At 38.2% G+C, this 15,318-nt stretch overlaps 1 protein-coding gene across 1 annotated transcript in view; it reads right to left on the reverse strand.

The window, feature by feature from the left end:
• Positions 1-15,318, reverse strand: part of LOC102218412 (coronin-1C) — a 29,565-nt gene that overhangs the window by 12,657 nt on the left and 1,590 nt on the right. Inside the window, exon 2 of the mRNA XM_005794996.2 lies at positions 7,988-8,184. Within this exon, the coding sequence (XP_005795053.1) occupies positions 7,988-8,182 (195 nt within the window). The 5' untranslated portion in view covers positions 8,183-8,184. The remainder of the gene's footprint in view (positions 1-7,987; positions 8,185-15,318) is intronic.

Consider the following 15,318-nt stretch of genomic DNA (forward strand, 5'->3'; position numbering starts at 1 on the left):
ACCCATGAACAATATTCCCTCAAGGCAAGAGAGGACATTCTTTTCATTCAAATAAGAGGGCTGCACACTTCCTTTTCTTGCAGTTCAACATGTGATTCTCTCACACACACACCACTAAAGGGTCTTCATGCATACTGTCCAGAGCTGCTCAGAGCTCCATGGAAATTTCCACTTTTACAAGCCTTCGAATGCATGTTTAATGCTAACAGCCGAGGCAGCGAAGGTAACAATGTTACACCTGGATTTTTTTTAAAGCAATTTATGATCTGGCCTATCTTTATGATGGGGAACAATACCATGCAATAAATACACATAATAAAACTGTCTTCTACAAGTACCAAACATACACTGAGCGGTGTATACACCATTGTGCCACAAGGACAACTTGATTAAATTCAGAGAAATTGAGCCAAGAGCTATTTTACTGATTTGGAAGTACGTGTGGAACAAAAGAAAAATTATAAAGATCCATCCATCCATCCATCCATTTTCTGTACACCCTTGTCCCTTGTGGGGTCGGGAGAGGTGCTGGTGCCTATGTCCAGCTAACGTTCCAGGTGAGAAGCGGGGTACACCTTGGACAGGTCGCCAGTCTGTCGCAGGGCAACACAGAGACAGACAGGACAAACAACCATGCACACACACTCACACCAAGGGAGAATTTAGAGAGACCAATTAACCTGACAGTCATGTTTTTGGACTGTGGGAGGAAGCTGGAGTACCCAGAGAGAACCCATGCATGCACAGGGAGAACATGCAAACTCCATGCAGAAAGACCCTGAGCCCTGAGCCGGGAATCGAACCCAGGACCTTCTTGCTGCAAGGCAACAGTTTAACCAAGTGCACCACTGTGCAGATAAAGATAACTTTCAGTATTGAAAACAGCATCTATTGAAGTTCTTCAGATAGATGCTGTTGAGAGAAAACCAAGTATGCTCCTGCTCTGCAAACATACATGTCACAGCATGTTGCTGCCAAACGGGGGCAGTCTCAACAATACAATCACCCTCAGTCTAGTGTGGGCTAGCCTTGGTTGAGCTGTAGATCCTGTTATTCTGCTTGGGAAGGGAGAAAACTCAAATAAGCTTCCAAGTGGGAAGGAATAACATTAAAGATTAAAAAGTTCTTCATGACAATAGTACCCAAGTATGAAGTGATCGTTTTGGTATAACAGACATGGTGCTCAAAAAAGAAAAAAAAACTGAAGAGTTGACAACACACTGTAGGTAAGAGCAGTCAAAGATGTTTTTTTCAGATGACATCTTAAAACTGTCCTTAGTACCTTACTAACTAATCAGACTGTGTATTAATTTGAGAATGGAGGCCTTTCACCGTTTCATTTCCAAATTTAGCATGTTTCATAACAGAATCACTCAGTAATAGTTTTCACACTGAAGAGTGTTGTTCTTAGCAGTACATAATGTTTCTAATATATAGTGAGGAGAAACAGATTTTCAGTCAAGCTGAACATATTCAGATTGTGTCCGCCGTCTGATTTCTCTGTCCATTTCTAAAGGTAGCTACATGGAAGACTGCATCTGAATATCCAGACGTCTTTCACTCTGGAATGTGAGAATCACTCAGACATAAATACACAAACTGTTAAGCTCAATATTTATACATGTCACATATTTAGGTTTAAAGTAATCTCTTAATTTACTGAATATAATATAAAAATTTTGCATTTGCCCAAGAAAAGTCAGAACTGACTCTGATAGAGGATCTGCAGAATAGGGTGTTGGCAAGAAGGCCTTCCAGCATGAAATACTTTGAGTTCATCAAGAAAAAGTAAAGCATCAAAGTACAAGTCCAAACATGCTGAAAGCTGGTAAGCAAACACGAGGAGAGTTTGACTGCTACAACGTTAAAGATTTTTTTCATACGATTAATAAAGATATACAGGCACATGATTTTTGACATTTAAGATTTCTACATATTTTACATTGTTTTATTATTATCACTTTGTATCAGATACAAACCTTTTGGTTGAACCAACTTAATTTTAAATCCAAATCTGCAAGTATGAATAATTGTGGACTTGACTATAACAATTTCCATGTCCAATTGTGTTGCCAGTTTGTTCAAGGTCCAAGTGCTGAGATCAGACGGTTCATGCAAGTTAAATCTTCAATGAATTTCACAAGGGGTTATTGGGTTTATGCTGTATTATTGATCAAAAAGCTCATAAAGATATTGTACATCCACAGAGGAAAATGCCTTTGTGCAAATGTTATCAAAATTTATGGGCTTTTGCCCCATCCATGTGCAGACAGTTTAGCTAAAATTAGTCCAGATTACTACAAATAATCTGGAGTATATAAAAATGCATCTTATCTGTAAAAAAACAGACAGCCAGATTGGAGCAGTAATATCAACTCCAGATGTATTTTGAAGTTGTGCCATTTGCAGCATGCTTTTAATTAGTCAGACGTGGAGGGAGAGGGTGAGGGGGGGAAACACACTGGAGTCTGCACCTGTTTTTAGTAAAAATGAAGCAGATTAAATTCAGGACTTGCTCCTTAAAAATAAATAAATATGTAAAACTTTAAGCCCTGACAGACTAAATTAAAACAACTATTTAAATATGGGCTATGAACACAATGAATGTCTTTCTGATAGAGACGACATCTGACTTCAACCCAATTCTATCATCTTGAGCGCTTCTCTCATTTTGGCCTATCCCAGATTTCAGAATTGTACCGACACGGCATGAAGCAGCCAATGGCAGAGCATGAGGAAATGGTCTTGGAAGCCTGTCAGGCAGGGAGCAGTGAATGACCATATATGGTAAAATCTGCAGTCAGCAGGAATGGGCGGTAAAAGCAGAGGGAACTGAGCAATACAGAAGTCTTTAAACACAAACTGACCAAAGTATTGTGAAAGATGTGGGATATAATGTACATCCAAAAGGTTTATGCACTCAGAGGCCGAATGAAGCTTGGTTAGAGCTAAAGGTGGCGTGAAAGGACAAATATTGTGTCATTGTGCACACACCCTGGGATTACTAAAAACTAAGACTGAGCACAGGATGAATGGATCATTGAGGGACTGAATCCAAATCAAATATACTCCACATACAGTGGATAACAGTGGGCACGCACACAGCATGGAAAATAAATGTCTCAGCTAAAACAATGTTAAAAATGTTCCAATGGATGTATAAATCACTGTCATTTTTTTCCCCCAGATTTAAATCAAAGTATTTGGAATAACATCCCTTTTTCTATTAAGCACATACAGAAAGGAATCACCAAATACTTGCTAGTTGCCATCACTCCCACAACTTCCTTCATATGGAAATCAGGGAATAAATTAGCTGGTGTTCAACTAAGAATGAGAAGTGGATATTCAAAGCATGAGGGACGAGAAAAGAAATCTGTTTAGCTGGACATCTGATCCCTCCTGTGTGTGTGGGGGTGTGTGTGTGAGTATACATATATATACTCTTGTTCTGACAGAATGAATAGCAATAATCATATCTGTGCCGAGTCGGGGGAACCTGCTGCATTAACCCACAGCCTAGGGAGTCAAACAAAGAGCCATCCCATCACAAAATGAGGCTTCAAGTTTGCTTAAAAACCTGCAAGTACTTCTGAATTATTGATGACATTCTCAAATTTCTAATATAAAAAGAAACCGATATATGAAAACATAGGAATGTAGAAAGACATTTCTTCAAACTCCTATTGTTATGCCACTATAACAATGACTGGTTTAATTGTGAAGGGGGAAGGAGCATGATCATACTTCTCCTAGCAAACTAAAGCCCCAGCCCCTCCTCCCAATACTAAAATGCAATAATGACAAAAGGCTTCAGAGGAAGTAAGTGCAGGACAAAGGCCCAGAGCAGCTGGCTGCCTACAGAGACGTATAGCTACAAAGCACAAGCAGATGGGCTAACAGAACAGATTCAGAGATGGGACAGGGTGAGAGGACTGCAGCAGTGACAGCACTAAAATAAAACAAAACCCAAATAAATCACACTTTCAGTAGGTTAGTCTCACACAGTTGTAATAAATAATTATTTACGAAGTCTCAATACACACATTTTAAGCATTGATTATGGCTTACAGCCAAGGAGAACTGGAAACTAGAGTAACACTTAATAAAAATTTATGTATAATTTAACAATGACCTACAAAAAGATTAAGAAAACTCTAGACATGTCCATATTATCAACTCCTACCACAAAGAGGGTAGAAGATCAACAAAGTTGAGTTTCACAGAGTGCTTTAACAAAAGAAAAAGAAAGTTAAGTGGAAGAAAAAAGTATAGGAGAAAGTTGGCACAAGCAACAAGAAAAAACACAGCCGTGAGAGTATTGTGAAGCTATGCTAATTCACAGAAACACTCACAAGCTACAGACGCCGAATGGAGACGCTGCTTCAACGGCCACCAAACAGCCACATCCAGGAGACAATCGCAAAGTGTTTTCTCTGGCAGAACCAGAGATAACACTTTACGTCTCTATTAGAGCTAAAGAGTAAAATGGCCAAAATTCTCTTTAGATGCAGATTTAATTTTCCAGCTGGACAGCCCACACTTCCAAAAGTACCCATGTCTGGTTTAATGCCCATCACTGTCCTTGTTTGGCCAGCAAACGCTCTTGACTTAAGCCTCAGTCTCTGTGGGGATCAAGAGGAATATGAGATAAAGGAAATCCAACAAGACATTCAAGCTGACAGCCACTATTAAAGCAACCCAGGCTCCCTTAACCAGTCCCTCCAGGAGGCTGCAGTGTTTGCTTTGTGATTGATGCAGCCTAAAATTACAAATTTTGTGGCACGGCACCTTTTTTTTAAAGTAGTCAAAGTTAGATTTTTTCTTAAACCTTTATTTAGCCAGGATATAACCCTGTGAGATCAAAGATGCATTTCACAAGAGTGTCTTAGCATATAGTTAAAACAGTTAGTTACAAGCTTTAGCTGAGTTTTATTTTTGCCACAATATGGTATTACAAAAAAGTTGAAATTGTTGCACAGAACCTCCTCTTTCCTTCTCTTTTTCTCATCAATTATAATCCCTCCTTACCTGAGAAGACCCTGCATCATCGTCCTGCTGCTGCCTCTGGTCTAATGTCTCCTCCCTGACTGATCTTTCTATTGTGACAAACATTTCCGTTAAATATGTGGAAAGCAACACAGAGCATAACTTCTGTACAGAAATTAAAGATGATTCGGTTTACTCCTGGCATTAAGAAGCAAGGGGTATAAAATAGATAACACTAGTATTCTTCTTAACCAGCTTAATATAAACTAAAATAGATTAATGATTTAGCCAGTATTTGCTGCATGTAGCAGCTTTACTCAACTTACACGGATTGTCTGGAAGAAAACGGCAAAGCCTTTTCGCTTTTTGGCTCTGGCTAGTTGCTGAACATGACAGACCATGGAGCTCTCCCTTTGCTGATCAGTTCCACAGGTATATCCAGCGCCAGCCTGTGAACGCTCGCGGTGCGTTTAAAGACGCCTCAGACGTTGTGAAAGAGGAAATTAAATCAGAAATGATCTACCTGGTTAAAATTTAGTTGAGTTGCAGTGATTGGTCAGAAAAGAAGGAAACACAGAAAACATTAAGGTGATTGGTCAGATTTGCACAAGATGGCAAAAATTTCATGTTCGTGCAAAATTTGCAAATGAAAGGTGAATTTGTGTTAATAGTTGCGATCGCAACAATGCAACTTCCTGGAGGGACCTCATCATAGCCACAGGCTGATCGAATTCACATCACAATCCACCGATGTGGAGGTAAAAAAATAAATTGGACATAACAGACTACCCTGCTGCAGTTCATCACTTAAAATATACACATACACACACAGACATTGTACGGCGTTGCTGCTGTGTAGTTTTGTTAACAGTATAAAAATATGTTTTGCAAACAAGGAAGTGACTTTTACATTTTCTATTTTTATAAGGGTAAATTTTCATTTAGAATATCATTCTCGGTATTGGCAGGATAGTGTGCAGTGAATCCATGTGAAATGAATTACTTAAATTTACATTTTTATGAAATTCTGGTTTTCTGAAATGAACTTTTGGTTTATTGGAACATAACCCACACAGAATCCAGGTTTGCAAGAGTAATTCACTGTTTCTACTGTTCACAGGAGCAGTTTTGTCCCATTTCTGAGAGCTGTACAACCTCCTGACACTAGGTAGTTTTATTTTTTTTTCAACAAACATTTTATAATTCAGAAACCTATTTAAGAATTGTACAATGATAAAAGGCTGAAATGATCTAAAAAAAAACCCAGCAAAAATTAAAGAAGGGAATCTCCATTACATCCAGGGGGAAAAAGAAGCATTCAGGTTGGTAAAACATTTTCACTAGCCAAATTGTGAACCTGGCTCATTTGCTGTACTCTGCAAACTGTCTTAAGTCATAGGGTACATACAAAGTTCTTCTGAAAGATAGTGTTCCCTTTCAGCTCCAGTTTCTCAATGAATAGGTCAAATGCTGCAGCTGAAGGACTGGTCTTTCAAGTTCAAGTCCATCCAACCTAAATGCAAGGCGGTCTGAAAATGTATCCGTTTTTCTCCCTGTCTGATTTGAGGTAATTGAGGGGTTTTCTTCAGCAGATGTAGTCGTGAAAGCAGAGTTTGTTCTCTGGCTCCACCACTGCTGTACATGGCATGCAGAGGGCAGCTCACACAAAGATGGACCCAGAAAGAAGGGCAATAGGAAAGTGAAAGCCCTGAACCCACAGCCCGCCTCCAGCACAAGCCCTGCATTGAATGAGGTGCTGAGAGGTGTAAGCTGTGCGATGACAGCCCTGAGGATCCAGTTCCCATGCAAGATCCTTCTCATATGACATGGCAGAGTACCACTGTACACTAATTACAGACTTTGGGCAGATCTGTCAACAAATTGCAGTGCTTATGTCGCTCATAGTGTTAGAACTTGCCACCCAGCCAGTGTCTGCCTCTGCTGAAAAGAAACAAGAGGCGCTAAACAGTTAACTGCCATTCACCATAATGACATATAAGGGTTTGGGCCTTTTGCTTTTAAATAGGACAGAGGCCGATTTAAGATGTGGTTTAACCTCTGCCACACATTAATTAATTCCATTATGACAGCACATTAATTTAATTTAATGACAAAAAGCAAGTACACTCAGTTACTTTGTTTACATCAAGACGCTCTATAAAAGCAGTCTTGCCCAACAAAAGTCTTAAATCTTAAGAGTGATTCCTTATATGGAGAAAAGAATCAGGACACTGTTAACTTCAGAGCTTTGGAGTAGTTTCAGGTTTACACATAAGGGCGTGTCAAGCAGCCTGCTGGTAAACATTAATCCCAGAATACACCGACAGGATGGTTCAGCAGAAACGAGGTAGTGCTCGTTACAAATGACCATTTGTTTTATTTAAAAAAGTGGAAACTAACCAGTGCATACCTTTAAAATAAAAACACAGTTGTCAGATATTTTATGTTAATTTTGCATTCATCCAAATTCAATTTAACGTGACAATAAAGTAATCATATGTACGCAACACCAACAGGATAATCAAACTTCCTTAAGCTAAAGATAAAGATGCACTGGGAAAAAATGATCAGTCATCGATCAGCACAAGCCCTACAAGGGCACTTAAGAGAGGAAAGGAGACTTGAAATTGACAGTTTTCTTCATCAGTGAGGGTTTGAAAGTTCAAGTCGGAAAAAGAAAACCATATTTTCTGTGACATATTAAGACGTGCAGGCTGCGAAATAAAGCACACGTTAAAGGCTGATTAGAGCACAGAGTTGCTCAGTTTCAGCCTTTTTAGCTTTCTATAAGCTCTGCCTTTCATGAAACACGCTGGATATGTAAAGTGTTTTAACCCTTTCAAAAATCTCAGAACGAAGGTATGATCTATAATCTACTGTCGAGCCAGAAATCAGACTTTAAGCAAAAAAGCTCATCATATCATCTAGACCTCTCCATCTTCTTCCAATGCCGCACGGACAGTAAATACAAACATTCTCTACATAATCGAAAACTTACCTTATGAAGAGGGAGAACGAGAAAAGCTCCTCCGCCACTGGCCTCAATAATTATGGCAACAAACTTGGGGTTGACTGCACAGAAGGAGCTGTCCCATGTGACCCTTGAGACCCGAATGTCATCGTAGCATTGGTCATACTTCACCGCCTGGCCAAAGATATGACGGAATTTGCTCTGTCGTACAACTCGTCTCATATCTGCAGGGGGAGAAAGAAAAAAGTTATATGCTAGATCTGGCAAATTAAGGCTCGCTTTGCTGAAATTGATGAATATAAAAAAAGCTACAAATTCAGCAAAGTTGTAGTGAGGAGAGTGAAATATTTAAGATGTTCAAACTTCGGTGAACTTCTTACTGCAAACTGAAAACATTTCTATCTTTCACTTGAAAGTAACATATGTAGATGTGTTAGCCTACTGTGTGTGTGTTTTTTTAAACATATTATCAATGGTTATTTTGACAGCTAAAAGCAATCCAATGTTATGTAAATTGTACATATATTTTATGGAGAAAAAAGTGTAATATCTTAAAGTCCTTATACAGGTTTGCTAGTTATTTTAGGGTCCCATCTTCCAGTAGGTCAAATATTAAACAAGAACGCTTATCAGTGGAACAGGACAGAAAGGCCCACTTCCAGAGGAGGATATGCCATACCCAACCCAAACAAAAACAGACTTTGTGGTTGTTTCAGGGAAAATCCTCACCAAGACAAAAATCTGCTGGCAGACAAGAGTTCTGGAAAACATGCTCATTCAGAGAATCAGGTCCCACAGCTCTCTCTACAAAAACACACCACTTCCAAAGATAATGGAAAGCTGGCCAATATCGGATTAAAAAGGAAAAAAAGAAGGGGAAAAAAACAAACAAAAAAACAGCTCCTACTTCACCTACAACCTACAGAGACGAATTCCATAAATCACTTTCAAAAGCTCCTCGCGTCTTATTTTGAAATTTTACTTTGATGCGCCCCACAAACGCATTTCCAGGCTGAGTCACCATGACCAAAACGACCCACAGGATGTGGGACATGTTTGGCAGGTGGTTTTCCCATTGTGTGCGTACATGTGGACAAAAAGAAAAGAATCAGCAATGAGGAGAGACAAAGAATGTGACTTAAGCTGCTGTGGCTCGTTTTCTGACACAAAACAAGAATTGCAACACAAGAAGCATGTTGATTCTGCTAGAAGAGGGAAGTGACCAAACGCTTCCATAAAACAAAAGTCATGTGGGATGGTAATCAAGCAATACTGTGGGGTGGGGCTTGTTTGCTTACACCAATATCCACTTATACAACATAAAACTCGGGCTAGTAGCACCGTTTAACCCAAACTGCACAATTAACTACCACATAGCTCAGCAATGCATCAAAACAAGTGAAAAAGTAAACATAAATGCATTTTGACCATTTATAAACCGTTTCTCTCATGTATCCAATATGAAATCTGCTGATTGTCGTGTTGACTGTGCAGCCTGATCGTCAGGAATGTCTGCACACGTACACAAGGCAGCTCCAAGGAAGTCAGACGTCATTCTGCTCAATGAAGGTGAAATGGTCTAAGGAAATAACACTGACCTGAGGACATTTTTGACAAAGGACAACATGTTGGTGCCTGCATTAGAGAAATGAGATGTGATGGCACAACTGCCTTCAGATCAGATTATGGTGAATGCTGGTGTGACACGGCACCCAGGAGGCTTGAGGCAGGAACAAAGGAAAAAAAAAACGCCTCACTGGGAAGGATTTTTAAATATAGATAACTTTTTTGTTGTTGTCGTTTCCCCTTGAACTAATTTAACTTCGTATGTATGAAGCAAGAAAGATTTTCAGGTTCCTTTGAAAAGCAACTGTTAAACATACAGCTCAACTAAACCAGAGCTGGTGAGACAAGAAAAACTGGCCTTCAGTTTCCAAAGGGGGTGGCGGTGTAGAGTTTTACAGGACGTCAGCAAATCATTCAATGCAACACTTACAACTTCCACAGATGTGTGATCCAGAGGATCGAAAGAACAAACAGAGGAACAAAAAAGGAATTACAAAAATAGGTACATCTACCACCAAGACCAGAGGTCAATGAGCTAAAAGACTTTTGGTACAAACAAAGTTAAACAACAATATGACCTCCAAAAGGCAAAAAATGGCTTAATAGTAAATTTAAGACAGAGAGGTGATCTGTCCATTTATCTGAAAAAAATCTTTTCATAAAGACTAACATGCTCTAGCTTCCTTCTTTCAGCCCTCCTCCAGAGCAAATATGGATACTCTGGTTTCTTGTCAGAGCTGAAAAGCGTGCATGCTAGGGTAAATGGTCTCTCTAAATTGATCTTATGAGTAAGTGTGTATGCATGTGGTTGCTGGTCCAGTGTCTTCATGTTGACCTGTGAATGACTTCTGACCTGTCAGGGATGTCCATTGCCTCTTGTCCCAATGACCACAGGACACAAGCAACAGTCCTCTAGCAAGACTACGCTGATAACTGTGTGTAGACAATAGATGAACCAACATAGTAAATCAAAAATGTGACCATGTAATAATATATTAAAAAAGTTAAAAGCTTAATAATCAAATTATTTGCATTCGGCCATTCTTATAAAGCTGGATCTCAATCTATTACCTAGTTATGTCATAAAAGCAGCTGCATATTCACCTCAATTCTATGTTTTTCTCCTTGCAATTTCTGATGTTTGGCTAATTTTTGAAAACCCTACAGAAGTCAAACAGGTAAACATTCTGGTCTTTCGTGTATATGTATAAAGAATCCCTGAGGTCACCGTGTGTTACCTGAATGAACATCTGGTCACCAACAGAACCAGAAAACAACACATTTTTAAGAAGATTTTGTAGCAGTGGTAGTCCTTACTGTGTTTTGTAAAAGAAGAGGGATGTGCATTAAAGATCCTAAAGTGGAGACATCTGGTGCATTCTCACTGCACCAGATGTCTAGCATTTGTTTGTTTCCAACACTGAAAACTTTGTTCAGCTAAATTCTTAACAGAAATAAATTCAAATGTAAAAAAATAAAGCTTTACTTCTGTCTCTGCTTTGCTAGTCTAGGTTTATTAGCATTGAACTAATCTCTTCAATGATAGTTTTTATGGACTGTAAAGACAAAATAATTTATACCGTCAATGTATAGAATTTTGTCTGTTTGATTGAAAAGAAATATATATATATATCCCAAAGGCAGGAGGGGAGAGCATGATGGAAAGTAATTGAGAATCACTGCCCTGATAATTCAGAAATCAGTACCTACTAAAGGTGGGTGAAGAAACAATATTCTATAGCAATAAATTAAAACGGGTGGATAATCTGTCAAAACAGGCAGTTGATCGATACGGCATAATCTGTCCATCAGGGTTATGGAGGTTTTAATTTCCAATTTTATCATCACAATCTTTTTTATGTAGTAGGAGTGTTGATGTTATTTAAATACTTATCAAATTAAGAAAAGCAGACTATGATATATAAGGACTAAGTACATTGTTATCTATGAGTTGTATTAGAAACAAAAAATACACAAACTAAGATCTGTTCAAACATGTTCTCTGGTCTAAAGGGAAATACTTTTGATAAAAATGAAAATGTGATATTACTGCAAAAAGAGACTTCCACATCACCCACTTCCTTTACAGACTGATGCCTGTTTTTTTTTAAGTAAAGTTAGATATAAAAGGAGGATGTTTGGCTCCAAAACAGAACAAGACAACTAGAAAACAAATATGTTGCTTTTGTTTAGCCCGCGTAGCAAAATATTAGTCCTTAACATTTAAAGTGCAACGGCCATTTCTGTCCCTTGAGCCACAAAGCATTTTGGTAGCAAAATACTATAGTAATAAATTATCAACCAACTTAGAATAGAAAAGTCAAGTCTGAAAATATGTTGTTCTATTCCTGTACTTAAAGTACAGATGTAGAGTGCAAGCTTAGTGTCAGAACATATTTGCTGCAACCTTTGCTGAAGATATGTGCTGCTTAAAAACAAACTTATTAAAAAGTCTTTAAAATACATTTGCCTGCAAAACCAGTAGAGTAACTTGAGTTAGCTATAAAATAATCCAGTATTGCTCCTCCCCCAATCGTTGCTGCCAACTGCTAGTCAGCAGGATGCAGAAAGGCTATATAACACTTTCAACTCTGTCACAATTGAGACAAATTCTCATCAGTCTGAAAATATTTTTGATAACAAAAAACAGGTGTGGAATCTAAAAGAGCACCATTCCTGTTTTAAAACTACAGCTGCCAAGGTATGAGTGGCATGTTTGTCAAGCAATCAGCAGCAGGACGTCTACCAAAGAAAATAACATGACTACTTTACCAACCAACATCAGCTTGTTAGGCTTGTGTTACCCTAAAGCAAAACTATTCTGCAATTTATTTTTATGTCATTGATTTGATAACAGTATTTTTAAAGACAACCCTAAAGCATAGCAAATGACTAATATACTATAGTATTTTTTGTTACATTGAAGATATTACTGCTGCCATTTTTAAAGTTATTGCAAGAAAAGCATTTCAGATGTTATTCTGTAGTTCCACTTTTAAAAGGGGCTGAACTGAAGAGTTTATGGACACAATGCCTAAAAATACAGAAGAATCGCATTTTAAAAATCCTAGCTATAGTAATGATTAGTCTTCTTTATTCAAGACAAAAACAATCAAACTTCACTGATGACATTTTCCATGTCATTGCTGTTTATTCATGCACTCTACAAAGCTGCACTCACAATGCATTAAGGGAAATTGTTTGCAACTTCTATAAACATTGCTAAGTGTTTTAAAATGAACACTTAAGACACTGCTTTAGTTAAAAATGCAAAAAAAATTCACAAAAATCAACTATTTAAAATAGTATTCTTAAACTAGAATGCAATGGCTGACAAATGGATTTGCAGATATAACACAGACAGCTAATTTATCTCAAAGCACAGGGAAGCTCAATAGACATTCAAATTAAACCAGATAATGTACATTGTTTAAACTGATCTAATAAATACAAAGAAATATGTAAGTCACAATTGCCCAAGTCTGAGTTGCATCCAGCTGACAAACAGCAGCAGCAGCAGCAGCAGAAATCTGGAAGTTCTGTGTTAGTGTTTTACATTCATCTTTTGAGTCCTTACTTAAAAATGCTTACAGACCTATGTTACCCACACTTAGCTTCCCCTGTCACAACACACACTTCCATGATGCCACCTCAGAGCACTCCACATTGTGTCTGTTCTTTGCCTTTTTGTTACCAAGACCACAGATAACTGGCAGCTAAATCCTCTTCCTGTAAGTGAGGTCACAGGCCGCTTTGGAAACCAGATTCCAGTCAGATTCCACTGAATCGCAGATAAGGAACCTTTTTTTTTCCAGCTCCGCTCAACGCCACATGACTGTGATAGAGTATCGTACTGACAAGTCAGGCAACAAATAGTCAGAAATATTTCCAATACTTAATCCATCACCTCTTTTTCCAATCTGTGCTCCATCAGGGAAAGCCTTGTTGCTGGGCTTTAAACAAGTTATACAGTGGACAGGTTGCCAGTTCTTCAGAAACTTGATCTAATATTTACAAATACATTTTTAGCTCTTTACTTCCTCTTTCCTGAACAGGAATAACAGACTCCTTCGGTTCAGACATAAAAAAATGGACTAGATAAGGTCTGGAAGTTTAGTGTGAAACTGACTATGGTTTAAGCTCAACCCCCTCCTTTCTCACTTCAACTTTCTGCATTGAGAGACTTAAAACTAAATCTTAAACTTCTTATCCTACTTAAGCCCCGGTTTACAAGGATCACTTTATAGTAATGCAAAACCAATCAAAACAGGAAAAGGTCGTGTTTTTTGCCGGTAACAGTGTGTGCACATGTATCAAGTTGCAACTGTATGAAAAGCCACGTAAGTAGAACATCTGCCTGCTTACAGCTTAGATCCTAAAAAAAAAAAGAAAAAAGTCCTGAGTACAAAGCAGTCGCCTCCTCTTCCTGATCAGCCACTTCCCCCTTCCCTTAATGAATTATGCACAAAACAGCACTCCGTTTCAACACTTGTCACTGGTTTTGGTGGGAGACAATGCAAGAAATGATTTTGCACCTGCCTGAACTGCGAGGCTTGAAAGAGGACAAGAATCAGAGATGATTCAGCCATTCACAATGCAGCATAGCCTCTATGCTTCACTAGAGACATTGTGTCAAACATGTAAATACCTACGTGACAAAAATATTGTCTACATTGATGTCAGAAAGACCCATTGTAATTAAAAATCTAATTTACAAGGATATCCTGGACAACACGACAGCATTAAAACAAAACACACGCTTCAGAACAGTCAGTGAAGGGTCATTAAAAGAAAGAAATAAAAGAAACTAAAACCAGTCCAATAACATGTTCAACAGTGGAATATAAAAAGCTAGCTTAAATGCAGCCATATTCTCCTGATTAGTTTTCATACAGGCTGCATAATATTTATAAAAAATATTGCTGAAAAATGCAATGATGATACTGATTGCTACTAACCCACATTCACAAAATTACTGATATCACCACCAGTTTGTCAACTTTAGGATCTTTGTCACTGAAATCCATTTCAGAGGTGACAGTAACGGACCATCCAAGTGGTTATTATTAGCAATCAGAGTTCTAAAACATTGCAGCCAAAATAATACAACATTCCAAATATTTCATCCAAGCAGTTGATTTATTGGACACACTGATGTATCTTGTAGCTGTATCTTTTAGTAGTGCAAATATTTTGATAAAGTTTCATCTTCTGCAAGCTGTGTAAAAATTTAGCAGATTAAGATCCGCCTAATCTACAAGGTCTTAACAGGAAACAGCAGCCGAGTCTGTTGTTCACGAGATGTTTCTTTTTATTTGTGCTTAAAAAAACAAAAAGAAATTTCTTCTATTGATTAAGAAAAAAACACAGCATGCAACATTAACATTACATTTTGAATTATATTTCCTCCATTTAATCTTCTTCAACACAGTCGAGATAAAATCAGACAAGACTGGACACCACCTGAGGTATGTCATACATGTTTGAAGAATTTAATCTATGATGACGAGACAAGTCAGTTCTTTCCAAAGAACATGTTCTAGCAGACAGAGGTTTTGTTGTTTTAATAAAGTGCCTTGTTATGCAATTTTTTACACACTCAGCACGTATGACAAACACACACATCAGTATCATGTCAATTCTTAAATGAGTTCAAAAGTTAACCACAGCCCCCACACCATGCTGCAGTCCACAGGACCAAGCCCTCCATTACATCTTCTGCTTGGTTTGCCTCTGCTTCCTGACCCACTTCCTCAGTCCACAAAGCCATAGGAAGACAGGTTGTGCACTTC

The sequence above is a fragment of the Xiphophorus maculatus genome, chromosome 12, assembly GCF_002775205.1.
Source record: "Xiphophorus maculatus strain JP 163 A chromosome 12, X_maculatus-5.0-male, whole genome shotgun sequence".
NCBI classification, from domain to species: Eukaryota; Metazoa; Chordata; class Actinopteri; order Cyprinodontiformes; family Poeciliidae; genus Xiphophorus; species Xiphophorus maculatus.